Raw genomic sequence first — 22,606 nt, forward strand, 5'->3', positions numbered from 1 at the left:
CACATACAATACATTTGTTACACTGACTTAAGTTTTGTAAATTAGTTCAACAAAAACCATATTGAAAATGGAGTACATTCCCTGCTAACACAAATCTCAGTTCAAGTGAATTCACATTTCATTTAAAAATCAAACTGCTTCCATAAACAGAGGAAGAACAACCAACAGTCTAAAAATGTGTCTGAGGTCTAAACAGAAGACAAGACATTCCTAACTAGCCATACTTTAATATTATTCTTAGAGCTAGACTGAGCTAAAGATTTGAAGAGACTCACCTTTTACCTTCACTTTATTTTTGTCCCAGTAAAACAGCACCAGTACTTTTCCATTAGTACATATTACATATTGCATTGAAAGCATTATTGTTATGAAACATCTGACATGTATGGAAAGACCCCCAAACTAAACATATTTACTTACATATTTTTGCTTCTCGGATTCTGTTCTACGCATCTGAATTCAATTTTGTTGAAAACAAAAATGTGATTTCCTACTTGCTACATTCATTTTCACTGTCAACTTCCAGTCCTCTGCTCCTCCCAAAATATATCTCAAAATACACAGTATTAAGGAAACCTGACAACGGTATTTTGGTTTTATTTCTCTCCCCACAATAAAAGAAACAGAATTCTAACTATCTGTAAACAAATGGTACAATCAGAAAGGTCTCCAGAAGCTTTTGCCATGAAATTCCATCAGAGGCAACCTTAGGGCTAGACATTGGCTTCACCACAGTGCTCAGTTTGGAGAGACAGGGACTCGCTACTGACCTGTGACCTTGGTTACTTACAATTCAGAAGAGTTTAAAGGTATTTATTCAGATATACCTATCACTGTTAACATTTTGTATTTAGAAGTTAAACCTATAGAATAGGGAATGTTAGAACACCATCATCATCATCATCATCATCAACAACAAAAAAACCCTCACCAAAAAAGATCTTCCTCACAAAAGCCAAATTTTTCTTGATTTCATCTAGTGTGGATAAGGGTCTAAAGAACCTGTTACATCCTTCCCAAGAAAGTACTTCACTGTGCCTCAGATTTCTATCATATCTTCTAATTTCTTGGAGACAATATCAAAATGACTGCATGCTGCCCAAACATCTGACACTTCTCATTAATGCAGTTCCACCAGGAATATTAGCATTCCCAACTTCCAACAAGCTTGACAGAGGAATAAATGTTCTTTTTTTTTCCCCCCTCCCAAAGCTCACAGAGGGACATTTGCCTTTTTTGTGAAACCACAAATTTTCACCTCAAGGTTATACTACGATGGAGATAGCCTGACTATTATTTATCTCCCGCACAGATACCATGAAAGTGAGAAGAAAACACTCATCTAAAATAAACAAACAAACAAGTTTTGCCTACCTACTTAGAGCTAGCTTATAGCTTGGTTACCTCCACAACCAACAATTTAAGCCTTGAGCAGCACTCAGCAGTGGCTCTGCTGAAGGCTGGATCAGTCAGAGCAAAACAATTTCAAGAGATAGGTACCTGTCGATTCAGGCCTCAGCTCTGCCGTGCCTCCTGCTACGGCCAAGCACAAGAAAGGAGCATGCCTAGCAGCTCTTCCGCTATAAGTAGGGAAGGGGAACCGTATGGGGCTGCAGTTACTGGCAGCTGCACAGAGAAGGGAAAAGGGAAGGAAAGGTTTTGGGCCAAGAATGGCTGATACTTAAAACTGGTGTCTTGTTTTAGTCTGAAGAGCAAAAGTCAGTACTTACCTCAACCCTAGTGGTGGTGGTGGAAAACCCTAAAAAACTATGCACACAGGTGGACCCGCAAGCATTTCCACTTTAGTTAACAGTAGTGACCGCATGCAAAAAGGGTCTGTGCTTAATGCCATGTCTATGCTAGAAAGCGGCCCAGTAAGTCTCACGAGTTTATTACAATTGACATGCTTTTTCCAGAACGCACACAAAAATCTGACAGCGCATGTTGGAGCTGCACACACCCGACCATGCCAGCACTGCCAATTACAGTATTTCAGACATGAAAACTATTTAAATACATATTTTTAGAAGGAAAAGCTAGAAGGGAGGTAAAAAATAGAAAAGTATACTAACCATTGAAGTAATGAGAAACAGCAAAAGAAAACACTGCATGAACATATCAGAAGTTGTAGGAAAAAAACGCACTAAGGAATAAACCCTTAACATTACCTTTTTTATTTGAGCACGTAAACATTTCATTCTATATGATGTTTGAGTGAAATTATTACAGGTTTTTCTCTAATCTGTTTTTAAAGGAAAGCCAGTTTCCTATTTTACATCATTTTTTTAAGTGGAGGGAAGAACATAAAGCATCTTCTGGTTGAATACATCTTAGAAAAAACATACATTCAAGTAGTTTGGCACTTAAGACACAGAACAGGTATGCCTTCTCATAAGGAATTTTAGTGTATTTTTTAAAATGCCTATTAAAAACATCCACGAGCTACAAACACATTTGAATTCAAATAATTCATGCATAATCAAACACCAAATATATCTAACTTCCCCTCCAAATGATTTTGTAATGTATTTTTTATAGAAATATTAATGCAGACACAGCATGTTTCTGGGGCCTAAGTGAGCCAAAACCCAGCCTCTAGAGCTGCCAGCCAATGCAAGCTCTGTAGATATCTGACAGCAGGAATGAGGGAAGGTATTCGCTCTTTGGCAGACTAGGCATATCAATTTATGTAATCCAAAGTCCCTTCTTTCACACGGGACAGTATGCATCAACTGTGTTCTTGGAAGTACTCATAAAGTTCTCAAAAAAGCAGTCAGTTCTCTGGGATAGAAATCAAAAAAGTTTTGCTCTGGATTTACAGCATTCCTGAAACAAGGGGTATTAGACCACCGGTGTGGCTCCTAGGACTCATTAAACTATCAGTCCCTTATGTTAAAAAGCAAGATCTGCAACTTTTTCTCGAGTTAAAAAAAATAAAAAATAAAAATCAATTGTGGACTTAAGTTAGCAAATATTGACTCATAATATTAAGTAATAAATATTTCTGTTATAAATACCTAAGAAAAAACAACAAAAAAGGAGGAGTCTTCACAGTAAAACTTAAAATGGTTGCAGTATAAGACAAGGTCAGACTTAACACTGCTTTCAGATGTGGCAACAAGGATTTTTATCTACTTGGAGGTGGTAGCAAACTCAAAAGAATAATTACAGCCATAGAGAGCTCTCAAACCAAATGATTTCAGTATCAATAGCTCCACATTCTAGGATTGCTGGAAATTCAGGAACCATGCAGTTTAATTGGAAAGAACCACTTCAAGGATTCTTCCCAATAAAGACCATAGGATGCTTTCCTTTCTTGAAGGCATTGCTTTATTCTGTAGAATAAAGTTACCTAAGAAGCAGCTGCACTAATGACTATTGAATAGTAAGTGAGAATGGTCACAAGTATCAGGACAAATTAACTTCTCATGTGACTACTTTTATAGATTATACATAAATTAAATCTAAAGTAGTCTTGGTGAAAATGAATCCGCTTTTAAAAAGAAGCGTAGGTAATAACATATACCATCCTAAAAACACGTTAGCATGTTTCAAACACTATCCTTAGGAATCAGTCACCTGTATGCTCCCTATGCTTTCCACTGGTACCATAAATAAAACAGATATTTCTATTACTACAGATCCCAAATAAACACAAAGTGGGAAAAAATTCATGGTTATAAGTTTCTCAAAGAGAGACTTCCATTGCCCCGACAGCTTACAAGCTACAGTAAGTGTTCCCGAAAATATTATGCATACCAGCCAACTGCATACAAGCCATTTCTAAGTGACATGCAATCAACAGCTGCTGCTTTTTCCACAGAGGGCAAATAAAGAGCATAGCTCAAGATCAACAGGAGGTTAACAGCCAGGCAATAACTACATTTTCTCCTGCATTCTGCCTCTTTGCCCATGGAGCGCAAGTTACTATGGGGGGGATTAAAACAGGAATTTTACCACAAGCCATGTTAAAGCGATAACTTGGCACATAGCCAGGAGTTCTCACTGCTGCTACTCACTGCTAGTAATGGCAGTATCTGGCAATAAAAAGAAAGCCCTGATCTAGATGGCTGGGTGTACTTCGCATGGTACAAAGAAACATGATGGCGTTTGTCAAATCAAAAGAAGGTGATCTTCAGCAAAAAGGAGTCCAACTTGTCTATTTTTAATGGCATCACAAGAAGTTAATTGAGCCCAGAATTTAAAGGTGAGGAAGGGAGACAAACTAACAGCTTCAGCCACTTTGGCTTCTTATTCCAGGTTGCTGCTGCCTCTGGAGGGGGTCATTAAGCATTCCCAAAGTATCTGGCATGGCCCCATTCAAGCTACAGAGCCCCCCTACCAATGTTTCCCCGGGTTGGAGAACTACTGGAACACCCCTGCTGTAGGCAGCTTGCTCACCGGGCCCTGCCCTCACGTCCTGTTTGCCTACAACCTGAAAAGTGGCCTTTAGAGGACAGCCTTGATCTTACGGTCACCTTCTCCAACTCAGATTTCTCCCTCATTTAGAACCAAACCTTTTCTTGTCTTCTTAATACTGCAGAAACTTTAATCATAATAAAGGGATTTAAAAAATGAACAAATATCTCATACAATGTCTAAAGCAAACAAGTTCTACTTAGGCAAAACTTGGATATATGTACTTACAACTTGAAATTAAGCATACTTTAAATTAAATGCAACAAAGGACTATACATTTAGGATATGAACTCTTCCTGCATGCATTTAATAGTCTCATACATACTAGACATCCTTCTCCCCATGTAAAATGAAAACATTTTACAAAAACTACTGATAAATTTAGAAATCTGGATAAAGCAATTAAGATCAATCACAGGTATGAAGAACGCACAAGAAAAAAGATGTTAGGGTTTCACAACAGCTCTAAGGAACTCAATCATAAAAAAACAAATTTTTTTTGCACAAGAGGAACACAGGAAATGAGGAAACTTTTGTCGATGAAGTGGAAAAATATTCTTAGATTTTTATCTGCATTTGTAAAAAAAGTTAGAAACAAACATACTCTTACATCTGCTCCTTCATTAAACAGACAAAACTCTACTGATGATTCCAGTTCTATTTTGGGAAAATAGAATTTGTAGCATTTTGCTCCATCTTTACTGGTTAACAGAACTCTAGAAAGGAAAAGTGTGTGATTTTTCCTCTTGCATGGTAACCCAATGAAATCTTCCCCAATCCTCAGCAGTTTCACAATGGTCTCATTATTCAAGCAGGGGAAAAGGACAGTAGTGCTGGAGAGACATTGACACAGGATTGTTTAATCATACTTTTGATCTAAGTTTTCTTCTAGTATTTTTTGCAAGAAAATTGTTTTGTTTGAATACTGATTTCAGTCATAATTAAAATTTATTTGATTTTATGTAACAAATTAAAAAAAAAATTGGAAAGCCAGAATCAATGATGGACTTGCTGGAAAGGGCTTTTGATCACATAGTATACCTTTTAAATTAATGGGGACATGTTGTTTGCATATAATGAAAAAAACAGAACAAACGTGTAATAGAACAGAAAGTTATTTTAAGAGTTTCCCACTCAAACCATTGCAAAAAAATTTTATGAAAGTTTCCAGGTTTCTTGAAGAGAAACCTATGGAATTTGTAGATGAAAGAACCAAAAAGACAAGAACAGAAGAGGAAAAAAACAAAACAAAACACTGTTGTTGGGTCCAAAAAACTAAACACTTTGGAAAGGGCCTCAAATCTGTGATGGCAACAACTATACACCAAGCAATATGGATGAAAAAAATGGTATAGGCACACATTACATTGAAATTCACATGAACAGTCAAAAGGTATCTGCCTTCACATTAAAGACAACAGCAGCAAAGTTCTCAAAGGAACATTACATTAGAATAAAATGTTATACTTGGCTACTTTTGAAACTTGTTTTGAGGTTTCTACAGGGAACATGTCTCCAAACTAAGCTAGCGTTCAGCCAATTAGAAAAAATATAGGAAAGTGTGACTAAAGATTTGTAGATGCAGCAAGAAAGGTATGTGTCTACTCTGAACTATAGCATCAACTGCACTTCAAAAAAACATTCTTCAAAAATTAATAATCCAATGGATTAAGAGAAGAAATAAGCAATAACATTTTTCCACCCAGGAGTGGTTTAATATCTTCTGTTCAAAACACTGAAATATTAGATGATCTGTGTAGGTTTACAACATGAAATCTAAAGTATTTTTCTCATGTTACCATGTACAATAGCTAGTATTGTACATGAAAATATCTGCAAGACACAGCATGTCTTAAATTCTCAAACTAGAAGAGTTTACTTATGCAGCTGGCCCCTGCTTTCAAAAGGCAGGAAAGCCAATAAATTGACGGCCATGTCTTTTTCCTCTGAGAAGTCTGAAGCACATAAAACTGTTCCCCTTGGGCTTCAGCCCATGAGGTCACGAACATCTTGGTCCTGATCCAATAATGCACTTAAACAGAGTATTAAACCTTTAAACAACCAGCACTGGACAACAGATTGGAGTTCCTTCATCTGCTTCTGCTTTATGCCAGCTCACAGTTTAGTTCTAGTTCCTGTACAAGTAACCAGAATAGATAAATCATTCTGCTCTCCTCAGTGAAGGACGCTGCATCTAAACTCATCCAGTAAAAAGAAATCAATTTAAGAGTGGACTGTTCTGAAATATCCATAATGTTATACGAACACACACACACATTGAACAGAGGTCCCCCTATTCTGCCCTCCAAAAATGAAGATATCCCTAAAAAAGGGTTGTCTTCAAGGTCAAGACATAACTGAAAGAAATTTTTCATTTACAGTTTGAAGGTATCTTTCCTAAATAATGTTCTGTAATTTTACATAGAAATGTCTGAATCTACTTTGGAATATAATGTCTTATATGTCTCCCCCAACAACTGTTTCAGTAAGAGCAGATAAACAATTCATGTGTGAGACAAAAACGCTCTCCTCATAGCAACCAGAACTCTTCTGATATCACTTGATGCATGAAAGGAAAAAGGGTAGTTCTGAGTTTGCTTCTCACTTGAGTTTCTTCCTTTGCTTTCAAGGCTAACAGGTCTTATCTGACACGAAGGTAATACCTGACATGAGCGGGATAACAAATGACAAAAATTCAAGAATGTGTCATGTAAATTCTGCCTCAGAAGAGAACCCATTTTAATATATCTAATCATATCACTGTCAACAGATTACCATGTACCTGCTCACACTGGGCCTAGTGAAAGAACTGTTAAAGTCATAGGTAGCAGCTATACCTCACTCCTACAGGAGACCTTTCATGCCAAGAGAAGCCTAGCAGACTGAAATGAAATTCTGCTCCACTGACATCAGAATGGCACAATGTGAAAGGAGCAAATTGCATAGATGTTCCCAAAGATATACAATAGCTTCTTCATTTTGCTGCAATAGGAAATTTGTTCAAGAACTCCCAGTTTAAGGAGCACTGCTGCAACAAAAAACACACCAAAAGCATTTGTGTTTGTTGCTCAAGTTAGGCATGAACAAATGCCACAGTAAGAAGTCCAACTCTAAAAGAAAGAAAGAAAAAGTGAAATGTATTTAAATGAATATTCAATGTCTCTCCAACACCTCGAAGAAAAACGTGGAACTAAATCTAATGTCTTAGTTCTCACTGAGCTTCTTTCCTTTTCTAGTTTTAGGGCACACCAAAAACATTGGTTTCATTTTAGTTACTTGGAAGTCTTTTTCTAACCAAGAAGTTACCATGGCAACATAGTATTCTAAACCTTAATTTTTGGTGCTATTTGGCAACAGACAGTTTTCAAATTCAAAACACCTGCAGTTGGATCATATTATTAGCCAAAACTAACAATAGTTCATGATCTTTTGAGTGAATAATCCAAGTGAAAAAATGTTTCTGGAACTTCATTACAAATATTTCTCTCTCTTATCTGGATTGTCAGCCTGAAAGGTCTAATGATTTTTACATTCTTAGGAAAAGTTAGAAATTGCCAAGTTTACTTTTTTAAAAAAAGAATCACTGTATTATAGTACATATTTTATATGTGTTAATAAATCTGGACATAACCAGTCTCAGATTTATCATAGCTATTTGCATTAAAAACATATATATTAGTAGAGAGGTAAAGGCAGAAGAATAATGTACATGTACCTATGTGGAAAGCCGGGGTCCAGTTCCAGGACAGTTTTATAAAAAAACTAATATAAATAAAACTATTTATTCATTTATTTATATTTAAATGGTTTTATACAAATATAAATCCAGAGTTCAAAAAAGAAAAATAAACCTACCAAACAAACAAAAACAACAAAAAAGGCTGGTTTTCAGCCAGATCAGTTTCCTGAACTGGCTCCCCTCATGGTCACATGAATGGTATTTCCAGGGCAGAAGAACAAGGTGAAAATGTACAGATGGAGAAGAGATAGAGCTGGGCTACAACAAACCAGACTAAGATCAATAGAGTAATCCCTAACTTACTATAAGAATCAAACCCCAACAAAGTAAGGGCTAAGGAATGCACCGTTTCTTCGGCAAATTCCTGTGCAATAAGCAGCATTAACTGTGCCTTTCCCACTGTCAGCTACAAGTAAACGGGTTCAAACCAAGTGGACTGGATCATACCATAAAGCATCTAACCGAATGAATCAAAACTCTGTGAAACATGGGACACAACTTTTTCTGTATTAAAACACAGCCAGCTGCAGACCTCCCAGTGCTGCCCAAGACAGGCAGAAGCAGCATGACTAGATGCGAAGCACCCACTGCCTCTTGGGCCCCCAGGCTCCCACTCTGCCAGGTTCTCAGCAGGTCGCTCAGGGGGAACAGGAGGAGCACACCGGCCACCTGGGCATGTCGTCACCATGCTCAGGGCAAAGTCTCTGCCTCTCTCTCTCTGCCTCTCTCTCTCTGCCTCTCTCTCTCTGCCTCTCTCTCTCTGCCTCTCTCTCTCTGCCTCTCTCTCTCTGCCTCTCTCTCTCTGCCTCTCTCTCTCTGCCTCTCTCTCTCTGCCTCTCTCTCTCTGCCTCTCTCTCTCTGCCTCTCTCTCTCTGCCTCTCTCTCTCTGCCTCTCTCTCTCTGCCTCTCTCTCTCTGCCTCTCTCTCTCTGCCTCTCTCTCTCTGCCTCCTTGCGAATTACAGAGCAACTCCCCCTCCACAGTCCATCTGTGCCGGTACCTTCTCAACAGAAGCACGGAAATATGAGTATTTCTTCAATACAGCAGTGTGTTTACTTAAGTATGGAGAACTTGTGTTATTTCTAACATAATTTCTCCAAGGGGAAACCACAGTGAGTTCTCAGACTGCTACCAAAGACCATTTTCAGCTAAAGGCTTTGAGAAGTGATTCAAAATATCTCAGACAGTCGGGAGGGAGTAAGGCTAGTCTAGAATTACTTGCTCATAGCCAACAACCAAAATTTAATGGATTTACTGCTTCAAAGTTGGTGTCTCATTGTAAAGAATCAGGCTCCATGCAGTACTTCAGAAAACATCAGAGCCTCTCAAGTCCAAACCAGCATCTTGAGCTGGCTAGACACTTACTTCTAAGCCCTAAATAAACAGTGGTAGTTGTAAACTTCCAGATAAGAAATAACTGTGATAAACTAACCTAAAGATGCCAGATTACACAAATCAGCACATGGGTCACCACATTGGTGGTGCTGGGGCAGGGGGTGGAACAAAAATACACAAATCCTCCAAAATGAGAATGACCTGAAGGGGATTTCTACCCCTATATTTAATTCATCAGCTGGACTTGAGTTTGAAAACCCACATCTAACACTCTACTAAAAGTATTTCCATGGAATGCTGCAGGGGGGTGAGATCAAGGCAGCCAACACTACCAAGCTTAAGGCAATGGATTTCTATATTTAGGATTTCTTAATTACACCAGAATTCTAGCTAGAGGCCACATGTGCATTTCATGTCCCCTTATCCCTTGATTTCATACAAAGACAGTAACAGAAAAAGCTACCATACCAACCTAAAAATCATCAGGATAATTATACATGAGTAAATCAGGAGAATACTAGGTTTTGTTTTTTTTCTTCAAATTGTGAACTTTTTAAAACAAGAAGAGAAATAAAGCACTCCACACATGACATTATTAACCTTTAGATTGTTTGCATATTCAGGAGCATATTCAGGAGCATAACCCAATTATATGACTCACCAGTTTGTATAATTTTTGCATTAATTATAAAAACTGTAAACATCTATCTAAGCCTGTAGAGTTGAACTGGTGCCATGAAAAGAAAATTTTGGCAGAAGTGGGTATGGTACAAAGTCAGAGATGCAACAACAGCTCAACAAAAAAATCAATGCAACAGCATTGATTTTAAGGAGGGATTTTGTTTTGTGTTTTTTCTTTAAATATTCACTACCATGTTCCTAATCCCTCTTCCTCCACATCAAGAAGGATAGGTATTTTTCCATATAAACAGCACAAGTTGCTTAAGGAAAAAAAAAAAAGATGTTTTTCACTGAACTGAGTTGCATTATGTTTTAAAGAATATTTGAATTATGCTAGTTTTTGAAAGGTCAAAAATTAGCCTTCTTTTATCTAAAATTAATCCAGAGTAACACTGTTGAGCATTTTCTGCCTTGGTCAATGCTGTGGGAAGGTCCCTTCTGCCTCTGTAGCAACTCTAAGAGGCAACCTGTCTAGAGACAGCCTGCCTTATCCTGCAAGTAGCGAAGTTTTGTGTACCAGTTCTCCTTTGTTAAGGCTCTGTCTCAGAGGTTCTTTCTGTAAAAGAGAAAGGAATATACGCCATCCCCTCAGTTACCACAATTCATAGATCAAAGTATTAGCCTCATCCACCGTAAGAAGCTAGAACGCTCACTTCTGACTGCCTGGTACACGATCAGTAACAGCTTTAAATGCAAATTTAATTTGAAGTGTGTCTGTCATAACCCCAAGACATCAACAAAAGGGTTTTTCTGACAGAGCTAAAAGACCCAGACTCTTTTCTGCGTAAGTCAATAAGAGATCTAATAAGTACTGACTCTGAAATCGATATACAAACTATCAGGCAACAGAATCTAACATCAAAAAATTTGAATAGCATTTCATTCCATCTTGCAAGAAAAGCAGCAGCAGAAACAGCAGTTGGTAGTTGAGCTGAATGGACAAACCACTCCATTGGACCATTTTTCCTTATTCTACATCAGTTCGCGTTGTCTCAGACTGGGGCTATCACTCACTTGCGTTGTAGAGATGTTTACAAGGGCAGAATGGTGGGACAGTAAATATTGGCATATAGTAGTCGCTGCACTGTTTCCCTTCACATTCTTCTCTACCTTCCCTCATTTAGATGCTCCTTTATTTCCATGTAGCAGCTGAATATTGAATATAGAATATATAATTGTTGATTTTTTATTGAATGTTTAAAATATTTGAATGTTTAAAATAACTGGCTAGTAAACTGCACTTGACTAGGTATGCTTTTCAGGAATCCTCAAAGCATTTTTCTGGCCAACCAGTTGCTCTTTGCATGCTCCAGTCATTTTACAGAAACTACAGGGGCATTCACGCATCATCCATCTCTCACAGACAGACCTCCATTATCTTAGGCCAAGCAGTCAGCATACTACGAGAGCCATCGCAGGTCACCTGTCATACCATCTTACTCAGAATAGCATACAAGTGTGTTTTGTCATTAAATAAAACATTGGGATTCATTTTTGAACCACAACAAGGCTTCTCAACTCCAGCTGGTAGAGGATCAGTCTACTGCACTACAGGACATGGGGGGGGGGGGGGGGAGAAGGGGGCAGATACAAGAGAGACAGCAACAGTTGCATGTCAATTAGCCCTAGTAGGGTGCACGCTGCCCCCTTCTTTTGGCACTGGTAGAACTGACTTCAAGGTATTCAGGCAACGGCTTATTTTGAAGTATTTCGGACAACATCAACTGAAGGCAATTCTTCACATCCAGAAAGGTGGCATGGCTTACGGCAGGCTTACAAAGCAAGAACAAAATCAGCTGTGTCCTATACTAATCCCCAGATTATAGCATGCAAAAGCCTATTTTGCTTCCCATAATGTTGCATTCTTAGTAGACCTGGACAGTCTATGGAGGTATAACCATCAACTGAAGATTATGTGCTACAGGAGTCTAAGCATTAAGCATACAGGACTCTTACAAAAACCTATTTGGTACTTACTCAGTAAAAACTCACCAAATGCTTATGTTTACGAATGGTTTGTTCAGACTCAGCTTTACAAATCAACTTTAAAACAATTTTTAAACACTTTTTTAAAAAATAGGATCCAAATTAAAATGGAGATTTCTTTATATTTTCTTTATTGGATTAAGAACTGAAAGAGTCATTGCTACTCACTGCTACCAGCAGAGACTGAAAAGTATAGAGAAGAATCTATGAATAAATAAGCTAAGAGAAAAGGCTGGCTAAGAGTAAAGAATCTAACAAAGCCTACTGGTAAGAATGGAAGAGCATAAAAGTGCTTTACAGACATCATTACCTCATAAAACAGCAGTAGGATTCCTCTCAGAGTACTAGTGGTTTCATATGCTTACACTGCAAATTCTATTTTTAAGGTACTTAGCACTTTTTTTTCCTAAGATAACTCTAAAGAGCTGCATACTAGATGGGTAGATTTGATCAACAGGACTAAAGACTCCACTAGGTGGATGAAGTTTAATTTAATCCAAGGTCCTGAAGCATGGCATCCTCCAACAGGAAAGTCAGTGGAAAACAGAGCACAGTGCTGACATGCTTTAGGCAGTTTTGTACTTAATTTCAAAGACTACCATTATCGTCCTTTCCACCCTTCCATATCTTTTTTCATGCTCTACCCAGACATTTATACTAATATTTTCCCCTCAAAACCTAATTCTCCCCAAATTATGGATTCAACATGAAATACAAGACAAACTCTATTCATATTACCCTTTTTTGCTTTACTTCCTCTCCATTTCTCGATTTCTTTTCACAATTCAAGTATTCCTTTAAAAATCTGTATCCGCTTAACACTTTCCATCAAATTTGTTTAATTAATGATCATTTTTAATTACTAATACTGAAACTGCAACTGCAAAGAATCCAACATATTCTCTCAGATAATTTCCTAGACTATGTTTGCTAATCAAAAATACGTCCAATAAACAGATTATCATCTTTAGTAATGTCGCTTACCTTTGTAGCATCACTGACCCATCTGATCAGAGACTGCTAAACCAAAGTTTTGGACAGATAGCTGGTGTCTGTGTGTCTATTCCTCTGGTGTTATCTATCCTGTTGATTATATTACAAAGAAAGGTAACGTTTGCATTTATCTCTGAACTACAGCACACTCCAGTATCTTAGAAACTCCAGATAAAAATAGGTTGGAGCAGATTCACCATTCTGCTTCACTGGCTACAGCTGCAGTTACTACTTAGTGCTCAAAAAGAGCAACTCCAAGTTTAATAATACAGTAGAAAGCTGTAGATACAGAGGAAGACCTGAGGATACTAGTGTGAAGATTCAAGGAACACTGGACACAAAGCTGTAAGATACCAGGCTTCATTGCTTCCGCAGATTAAACAAAATATATTTTAGTCTTAACACATTCTTTTGATCAGTATTTTTAATCTGGTGATTGAAGTTTTAAGGGAAATTAGAACAATGATAGCTTGTTGAACAGTATATAAGAAAGAGAGGTTCTTCTGTGTAACATACTTTATGTAAAAAGAGACATTAATAGTTACAAGAATTACCTTCAACTTCAAACTAGTCTCCATCTGCTGAGAAGCCAGGAATGAGTGGGACACATGTGAAACACTATAGTAGCACAGTGTTTGGCAAATATTCATATTTTAATACTACTAGAAAAGGCAATAACTATTTCTCTGAAGCTATCATTCAGCAGAAATGCTCATCTTGTAAAAAAACTCATCCATTTTAAAATTTCTATGTAAAATGACATTGAAAGTTATTATGGAGACGCAAGTAGTCATTGAGTTAAGAAATTAAGCTCTAAGAATAAAATAATAAAGGAAAAGAGTTTCAAGTTCATAAAATGAATAAAAGGATTTTATTATTGTGTTGAATGCAAACCTCAGCTGGAGAGTGATTAAGTTTGACAAACTCCTATTAAACCATTTCCCTATTTCATTGTTAAATCTGAAAGACAGAAATGGTCTTACTACCATAGATTTTAGATTATCAGTCTATAAAGTGCACGCATAACCTGTTTTTGTGAAAACTGAAGATAACAATAACTGATCTTACTATGACCAAAAAGAAACTGATCTGAACTACTCTTATGAATATTCCTGCTCAGTGAAGTTCCTCCCTCTCCATACATGTAAGAAGGGAAATAAAAGCAAAGTTACCTTATGGACAGAAGTCTCAAGGCAAACCTTGCAGGGTGTAAACCTCAATTTCACAGTATGGGTAAATATCACCAGTACTGCTGCATTCTGGAGACAGTGCAATGAGTGCTGCTCATTCCTACACAGTTCTTGCAAGCTGAAGGAATTCCCTTCATGCAAGCGTATTTTAAATTAACCATAGCATTTTCTCCTTCTCTAATCAGTAACCACCAAAAGTGTCTATATTCTTGTCTGATGCTCAAATACAACATTTCTAAAGTTTAGACTGAGAGGAGGCTATTTACCCTGCATCACAGTCTCATAACAAAAAACTACACATCACACAGGACGTAAGCTTAGAGGTATGCACTGAACAACGGAGAATAAGAAAAGCGTGGATGGATGTCTCATCTGATAAAATAAATCAAAGCTACAAAGAGAAAAGCTCTAGCAAAAAAGAAAAAACACATTTAGATTCTATATCTGGAAAAATATAGCTGTGCAAATAATGATTCAAAATTCATGTTTTCAAAGGAAAAAAATCTCTGTCTAAAAAACAGGAAAGAGAACAGAGAGAAATTAGAGGGGCCTGTTTATTTTCCACTTTCTAAATACTTGGTACTTTCGCATATCTTCTTCCAAAAAAATTTTTTAATTTAAAAACAAAAAGTGGATTTCAAACTTCTTTGACCAATGGACCATTGTCAGGCTACAAAATGTCACACGGACCATAATGGCTAGCATAAGGCTTGCTGTCCTGTGCCCTATGCTGCTCCTAGCACAAGGCCACCTACCATGCCTATCCCATACACGTGCCCCAATGCATTCAAAGAGTACAGCAGCAGCTCGGGTCCAGGGTGCTCTAGTGACTGCCATGGCCTGAGGGACCATGCTCTGATAACTACTGATATAATGGCAATCCAGACTTGCATCAGGGATTTTTCTAATTTGTTCAGAGAGGATGAATACTCCGCCTGTGTCAAGGACTACTCAAAAAAAAAAAAAAAAGTTGAGGTAAGCTTCTACTGCTTTCAAATATAGATCAATACTATTGGCGTGACAAATTATGAAAACAGTGTATTATCTCCCCCCCAAATGGCTCTTCCATTAAGATTTTCACTATCATGCCTCTACTTAATTTCTCTTTTTGGCAGGAACTCTGTCCCATACAGATTAGGCCAAAAGAAATCTTAAAATAGAAAGTGAGGTTCCAGGTATTTTTACCAGGGGTGCCATAAAACTTTTCAGTAATTCTGGATGGGAAAAAAAGATTTCTCTCTAGTGGGAACATAGGATTAACTTTCTATACCAATTATAGTATTCTTTATTCCTTGGAGATCAGATATAATAAAATTGATTTTGTGATGGGACCTTTTTGTAAACAGAGGCGTGCAAAAGTCAGGCCACTGAAATATTTAACTTTGCTTGAAAAAGTACAGAAAAATCCAAAAATCAGCATTCTTCCAGGAATTTTTTTCTATGACATAAAATAGAAACTGGGGGAAGAATGAATATAAAAGGTAGAAGGAATAAAGAGCTTTAAATATCCCTGCCAGAAGTCTGGCTGACACTGTTCTTTTGTCTAACATCTATACCTTCACACAATTAATTCTCTGTTAGGCAGTGGCCAAGATCCTAAATCTAAAAGATGTACTATAGCCATCCCAGTGTTAGTAACGACTTATAACTGTGCTGGAAGGTTTCTGCAAAATCTTCTTTGTTCTAACAGGACAGCTGCTCTCACATTACTAATCTAAGTATAGTACGCTTATTGTTAGCCTTTCAGAACCCCTCCCCCACGTCCAGGGCTGGTTCTCTTGGGGGACTCCCTTTTCCTGAAGCTTACTGCTTTCTTCTTCTTCTTCCACCTCCCCCTTTTCCATGTCAACCACACGCACCTCCTCTTCCCCAGCTCTATTCAGCCGTCATTGTAATTCCTCCTCTCCGACACACCTCATTACCCACCCAGCAAATTTGAAGCATTACCAGCTATATCCCTCCTCCCTTTCTTCTATCATGCTTTCTATTTCCAAACTGTTCCAACAGCAAGCAATCGCCTTAACTGCCCTTTTCCTTTATATCCTCTGGAATTCCTATTTTATCACGCAACAAAGTGAGAGTTATGCTTTCCTGCTCCTATGCTACTCATTTCCTTTACAGCAGTCCCCCAGTGATTTTTGCCTCTGGATGAAATCCCTTATTCATTCCTTTGAACCAGTAGCTATCCAAAATGGTTTTTACCAACCTCTCATGCAACTCTGTTCACTCATTTCTCCAAACGCTAGCATATCTGTGTCAGATCTCAGACTTTCTAGTGTGCTCTCATTAAACAGCAGAGAACCATAACTGATTCTGAAAAAACTCACTGTGGCGCCTGCTGCCACAGTAAAAACTGTGAGAAACTACCTACTTGATATATCATAACAGGCATAAATTTAATAGGAAGTGTTCTCCTAATTGCTTAGAGATTCAAATATCCATACTTGGCATTTACTGATAGCTCTATCCAATGATGCACAACGCGTACTGCCTACATAAAATTTCATTTCTCTGTAATATTCCACTATTAGCTTCCAACAATTTATTTTTAAAAAGGGGGTGGGTTTTCTTAAGAATACTTTCATTCAAGGAAAAATAAATGCTATTTCAATTTTTTTTAGTTTGGAAAGTATCAACAGTTCTCCCTTATGGAGCAAGTTTTGTTTTCCATTGGCCAATCTCATTTTGCTAGCTAGCTTTCATTTTCCATTGAAGGCACCAAGGCCAGAATCTAGGGAAATGACCTAAGAACTCCTGAACTGTAGAAGAAAAACAGAAATAATGCAGGCATAAATACAATTTTAAAGCACTTTTTAAAGCAAATTTAGAGGGTTTTTTTTTTTTAATATGAAACTGGCTTATTCTCACTATTTTAGTATTTGTAAATGGAGTTAGCCAAATCAGAAGATGGTACTCTTGTTATGGAATAGCTTCCAAATAAACAGCTATTCCAGATTCACTGACTATATTGTGCGTTAAGATAAAGTGCAAATGTCTTTTAGGAGAGAGACAAGCACTAAGCCATTAAAATAAAGATTTAACTCCCAAAACAAAAAACAGAAACAAAAAGTAGTCATCAAAAAAAGACAATCAAAAAGCCCCTAATGTTGTACTCCTCAACCTCAGCTCCTGCTCCTAGTCAGGACATTTTCTAGACTATACTCTTTCATGCTGTATCAATTTTAAAGACCTTTCAATCTAACTTGCTTTACCAAGCTGTTAAACAACAATATTTTAAATAATTGTCCAATTAAACTGCTGAGAGCTACTCCATACCCAATGTTTGCTCGACCACAGATAAAAAGAATTTAAACAGGTCTACAAACACACTATAAACTAGCTTCCAACATAATTGAGTGAATCCAGCTGATCTCTAGACATTATTCTGAAATTTAAATTTGTGAATTTGAGTCCCTAGCTTATTTTTGGTATTCTGGAGATCTTCATGTCAAACTTACTTATGATTTTAATGGAAGTTCTCTAAGAACCATTACAGAAATGGTCTGATGCAGTTTTGGCCCATTAACTTGATATAAGAATTATAGAATGGAAAGACACGACTGCCCCAAAAGCCAAGCAACTACAAAGGAGAGGATACACCAGAACAAAAGTGAACTGGAACCAAATATTTGCATTTTTAAAACATGACAATAGATTTACATTCTAAGTACTTAATTATAAATACACACACAATTCATTTGTTATTAATCCCAGAATGAATAAACATATGCCATTGCATATTCCATCTTTGCAAGGGAAATACAGTAATGTAATCAAATACTTTCTTCAAATAAAGTCAGTACAAGAATATCTTCTCTCTAACATGATTTAAAACACAATCAAAAAAGTCAGAGTCTAGTAGCTAGCCACTTTTTTGTTGAAAAGTAATTTTTTTGCTTTAATTGCTCTCCATTAAGGACACCCATAGCATAAGACAAACCAAGTGGAATTTTATCAATGCCGTATCATTTAGCAAATCACAATTAATTGCTATTCTTCTTTTAGGAAAAAAAAATCCCAAATCTATTCTGAAAAAACTAACACCATAATATTTCCCCCTTCTCTCGCATTTCATCTTTGCTTCTTTCTTCATTTGGTTGCAAGCTTCGAGCCCAGCAATGCAAACATTGCAGAAAGATGTCTGCAATCATACTAGTAAGAAATTAAGCACATTTACTGTATCAGAAAGCTTTCTTCTTTTTTTTTTTTAAGTCCTATATGTGCATATATACCAGTAAATTATATTTGATAAAAAAACCTATATTGTATGCCACAAGCATCTTATAACTCCTTTAAAATAAGAATTACCGAGTTTCCCATGACTGTGTTTGCATGCTTTTTTCATTATTGTACACTACCACACCAAGGAACCACAGATGTTTTGTTTTATGAGAGCATCTTACTAGTCTACGTGGCCTACCACACACACTTCTTATAAACCACTTGAGCTAAGGAAAAGTTTTCATTCCTGTTCTGAAATACAGTGGTTTGATAACAGCTGTATACAGTACTGCCAGCAGCAAATAACTGAATAATTTTCCATATTTAATTCCTTTAGTAATCCGCTGAAAGTAAGTCTGTGTGAATGACTGATCAGAATTTGCTGTTAATATAGTATAACTGATGATGTGGCAACTCTAGAAACTTTAGAAACAGCTGCTGGAAGAGTTCCTAGGAAAACCCCCCCACAATTCCTCAGAATTCTATCTCACAGAGTGTAAGTTTGGAAATTTCATAAGCTTTCAAAAGACCTTTTCCTTAGGACATTTACATGGTCTGTAAAAGAATGTCAGTAATTTAACACTTGAACAGTTTTAAGCAGAATTCAAGCCCAATCTAGCACAATTTTTTTCCCTTCAAGAAACTGTTATGTTTAGAATTATTTATGAGGAACACAAGTAATGCAAGAAGTTTTTAAACACGTATTTCCATAGAGGTAAAATATGATTGTTGCCAAGTAATCCAGAGTTTAAAGGGAAAGTTCCATTTGCTTTCTAACTTTGTACATGCTTATAATTTACAGCAAAAAGTTGTCATTTGTCAATACTCTGAGAAAAAAAACTGATAGAATAAACTATTTGGTTAGAAAGTTTTGAACTGTGTATAAGTTTGTTTTTTATTAATTCTTATAACTTGTTTATACTTTCTTAATAAAGATATTAGATTGATTTCAGTTGCATGTAAGAGACTGCATGACTAGCTTCAAGAAAGTATTTAAGACCACATACAAGACGGGGTTATGCCGATCTTGTCAGTGCCAGAATTCACCCAGAGCTATTATTTCAACCACAGAATTTCTTAGGCACCTGTACTTCTTCAAAATATTTAAGTGCTAACCACTTGGTCTTAACAGTAATTTGGAAATGGTCACTGATAAACCTGAAGTTGGCTTAATTCCCCAAGACATATAATTTATTCGATACAGCTTAACCATACTGACAGGTGGCTCAGAACACTACCAGAGACATCTGAAGAAGTCTAGAAGTCTGGAGCACTTACCAGAAATGAAAAGCCTAAAGTTACAGACCTTCTTCAATTTGAGGAAGTCTAAAATAACTGTTTCTACTTCCAAGAGAGTGGCCTGGTCAGCATCCTGGATAGGGGCTAGAGCAGGATGGTGCTACTTTCCAGCTTTAATATGTAAAGAACAAAACAAAAACATACTAGATTCATAAGCCAGAGATAAAATAGTAAAAGGGAACTCAACTGTAGGCCAGCAAGAAGGAGAATTTCCTCAGGGGTCTATAGTCCGGAGTTCCAGTATTTCCTCTGAGGCTGTTCATGCATTTTATGTTAATTGCTGGCTAAGCAGCCTTTGGAGCACAGCCAAAGACTTTCCCTAACGAAAGGCACCCACAGATGAACTACAGAACCTGGCTCCCCCTCACCCCATTAAGTCTACTTTCTTTCCTGGAGAGCGGCCCAGAGCTAGTATTTGTTAGTATTTGTGATTAGTGCACTCTGCTGGTAATTGAGATCACAGGATGCAACCCATCTCAGACTCAGGAAACCTATAAACCAGATTTCTCAACTACTGGACAGTTTTCCAGCAACTCAGCTGTTACACAAAAGAGCAGCATTTCCTTCATCACACAAAGGCATGCCTTAAACAAGGGCATGACATTTTGAACTCTGAGAGAACACACATCTCACCGTTTAATCCAATACCAGATAACTGGACAGGTATGTCACCCTGTACCTCACTTTCCCTTTAGGCTTGCTTTCGGCAGCTATAAAGTCAGTATAGAGACTCAAATTGCCCTGAAGGAGCTGCTAGATTCCCACATAGTCAATGAAGAGATAATAAGCCATTAAATGAATCTTTGGAGTCAGTTACTTTATTTTAAAGAGAATTCTGGATCACCAAGCTGAGCTAGCTACCTACTGTTTCAAACTGCTTTAAACACCCTTAACACCTATAGAACTCAGCCATTATTTTAAAAGTTTTGGTCTGGGACTTTTTTTTTTTTTTAAATTCTTGGTTAAAAAAAAAAATCTATGAATATACTTAAGTTCCTTAGGTAACAGTAGTTACTTGGGTACAGTATACTAAAAAAGAAAAAAACTAATAAATTTCTTCTTTAAAATTCCACCTGATAACCCAATGAGACAAAAAGACTATGTTTTTTTCACTATTATACAGAAACTCATATCACCAAAAGTGATTTACTATTAAAGAATGTATTTAACCTTTCAGTTATAAGTTGACACAGAGCAATCTGGGAGCAAAGGCATGCATAAAAGGAAGTTTATTAGCAACAACTTACTTTCTGTTTACTTTTGTCATCTTAATTGTGTCTAACCAGCTAACAGCAAACACAAGATTTATCTATGTTACACCAAGCAAACTTTATAGGCCTTTATACAAGCATTTCCAAATGTGTATTTCCTTTAGTTTCACTGTGATTAAAAAATGTAAGCTTCACAGAATAGTGGATAACACAGACTATAGTTTCAGACTTTCAGTCACTACTGGTGACTTCCTTCATAAGTTAAGACTATTTCTGCTGGCTTTTTGTCTGATTTTTTTGTCCATGATCAGTCATGCTATCCAGCTTTGACTCTGCTGTACACCAGTGAAAAACCCTAACCATGTGTCCAGACTACTTTCTGAACATCTTGCTCATCTAAGTTGTGGCTTAGATAATTCAGAGGTCAGGATGTCAGTCCTAAAACTAAAAAATAAAAGGGCCTGAGCATTGCCATGTTGACACAACACAACATGCAATTTTGGGATCCAGACACTTACTGAAGGGAATCCACAGCCTTAAGCTTGGTTACTAAGCTCCCTTTATATATTTTTTTAAACCTGTACTTCATTTAGATGGAGACTGGAAAAAAAAAAATCATATGCATATGCAATTACTCTGAAGATATTTTTTTCTCAACTCTACTTATTATGAAAAAAGAACATAAAAAATAATGGATAATTAGCATTATTTGCACATCATTTTCATTACCATTGTTTTATAAATAAAGTTCAACTTTTTACTAAACCTCTAAGATGTCCATAGTGCTTTTATAGAGAAAAAATGATTATATAGCATGCAGCTGATTAATAGAGACAAATTTATGAGAAACTCACCTAATACCAAAGTTTCCAAACCCAAACAAATTTGGTAAATTCAATTCATTTGAGGGACAAGTTTCTCTTCTATTAGGCAAACCAGATTTTTTCCACCAACTTTAACAAAATACTCTCCCGGAGTGGAAAAGTTAACATGGAGCTAATTTTTTTAGTTAACATAGAAGCACATGGAATTTTTTCTTAAATACAGAAGTTGGATAAATGGCTATTTAAAGACAAATGATATGCCTATGCCTAGGATCTTTGATTCATCCTACAAAAATCTTATCACATTGGTGTCATAAAATTTCATATGTCCCAGGGACAGAAACAACTGTCAACTCTGAGAAGATTTCAATTTGCTTTATGAAATATGACACCTTCAACTTTGGCCATTACAGCACTTGTATAGACATACTTTAGAAGAATATATTTGTACAACTATTCATACAGAGTTCATTTGCATTAGTTTCATGAGCTTTCTGCAGTTGAATTCATTTAGCTAATTATACCCAGAATTGACTTCCAAAAATGGGGGGGGGGGGGGGGGGGGAAGGGAAATAAACTCTTTATTCTCATACTCTGCTACTGATATACAAATAGGAAAACACCATTTAAGAAACATGAGTTCTGAATAAATGCAAGTCTGACTTGGTTTTCATTCACAAGGTTCAGTTTCATATTGTTGTGTACTGTC

The 22,606-nt window shown here is 36.8% G+C and overlaps 1 protein-coding gene across 5 annotated transcripts in view; it reads right to left on the minus strand.

Moving 5' to 3' along the window:
* Positions 1–22,606, minus strand: part of SRFBP1 (serum response factor binding protein 1) — a 75,440-nt gene that overhangs the window by 48,697 nt on the left and 4,137 nt on the right. For 3 of the 5 annotated variants that reach the window (XR_010886804.1, XM_067315176.1, XM_067315173.1), the window contains exon 1: positions 421–538. The exons of 1 other annotated variant lie outside the window; for it this stretch is intronic. Coding sequence is in view for 2 of the 4 variants with exons in the window: in XM_067315176.1 (XP_067171277.1) it covers positions 421–453 (33 nt within the window). In the remaining 2 variants the exon portion in view is untranslated. Of the gene's footprint in view, positions 1–420; positions 539–13,143; positions 13,221–22,606 lie in introns of those variants that run through there. One more of the 5 variants, XM_067315175.1, reaches the window with a different exon arrangement.

The sequence above is a fragment of the Apteryx mantelli genome, chromosome Z (genome assembly GCF_036417845.1).
Source record: "Apteryx mantelli isolate bAptMan1 chromosome Z, bAptMan1.hap1, whole genome shotgun sequence".
Lineage (NCBI taxonomy): Eukaryota > Metazoa > Chordata > Aves > Apterygiformes > Apterygidae > Apteryx > Apteryx mantelli.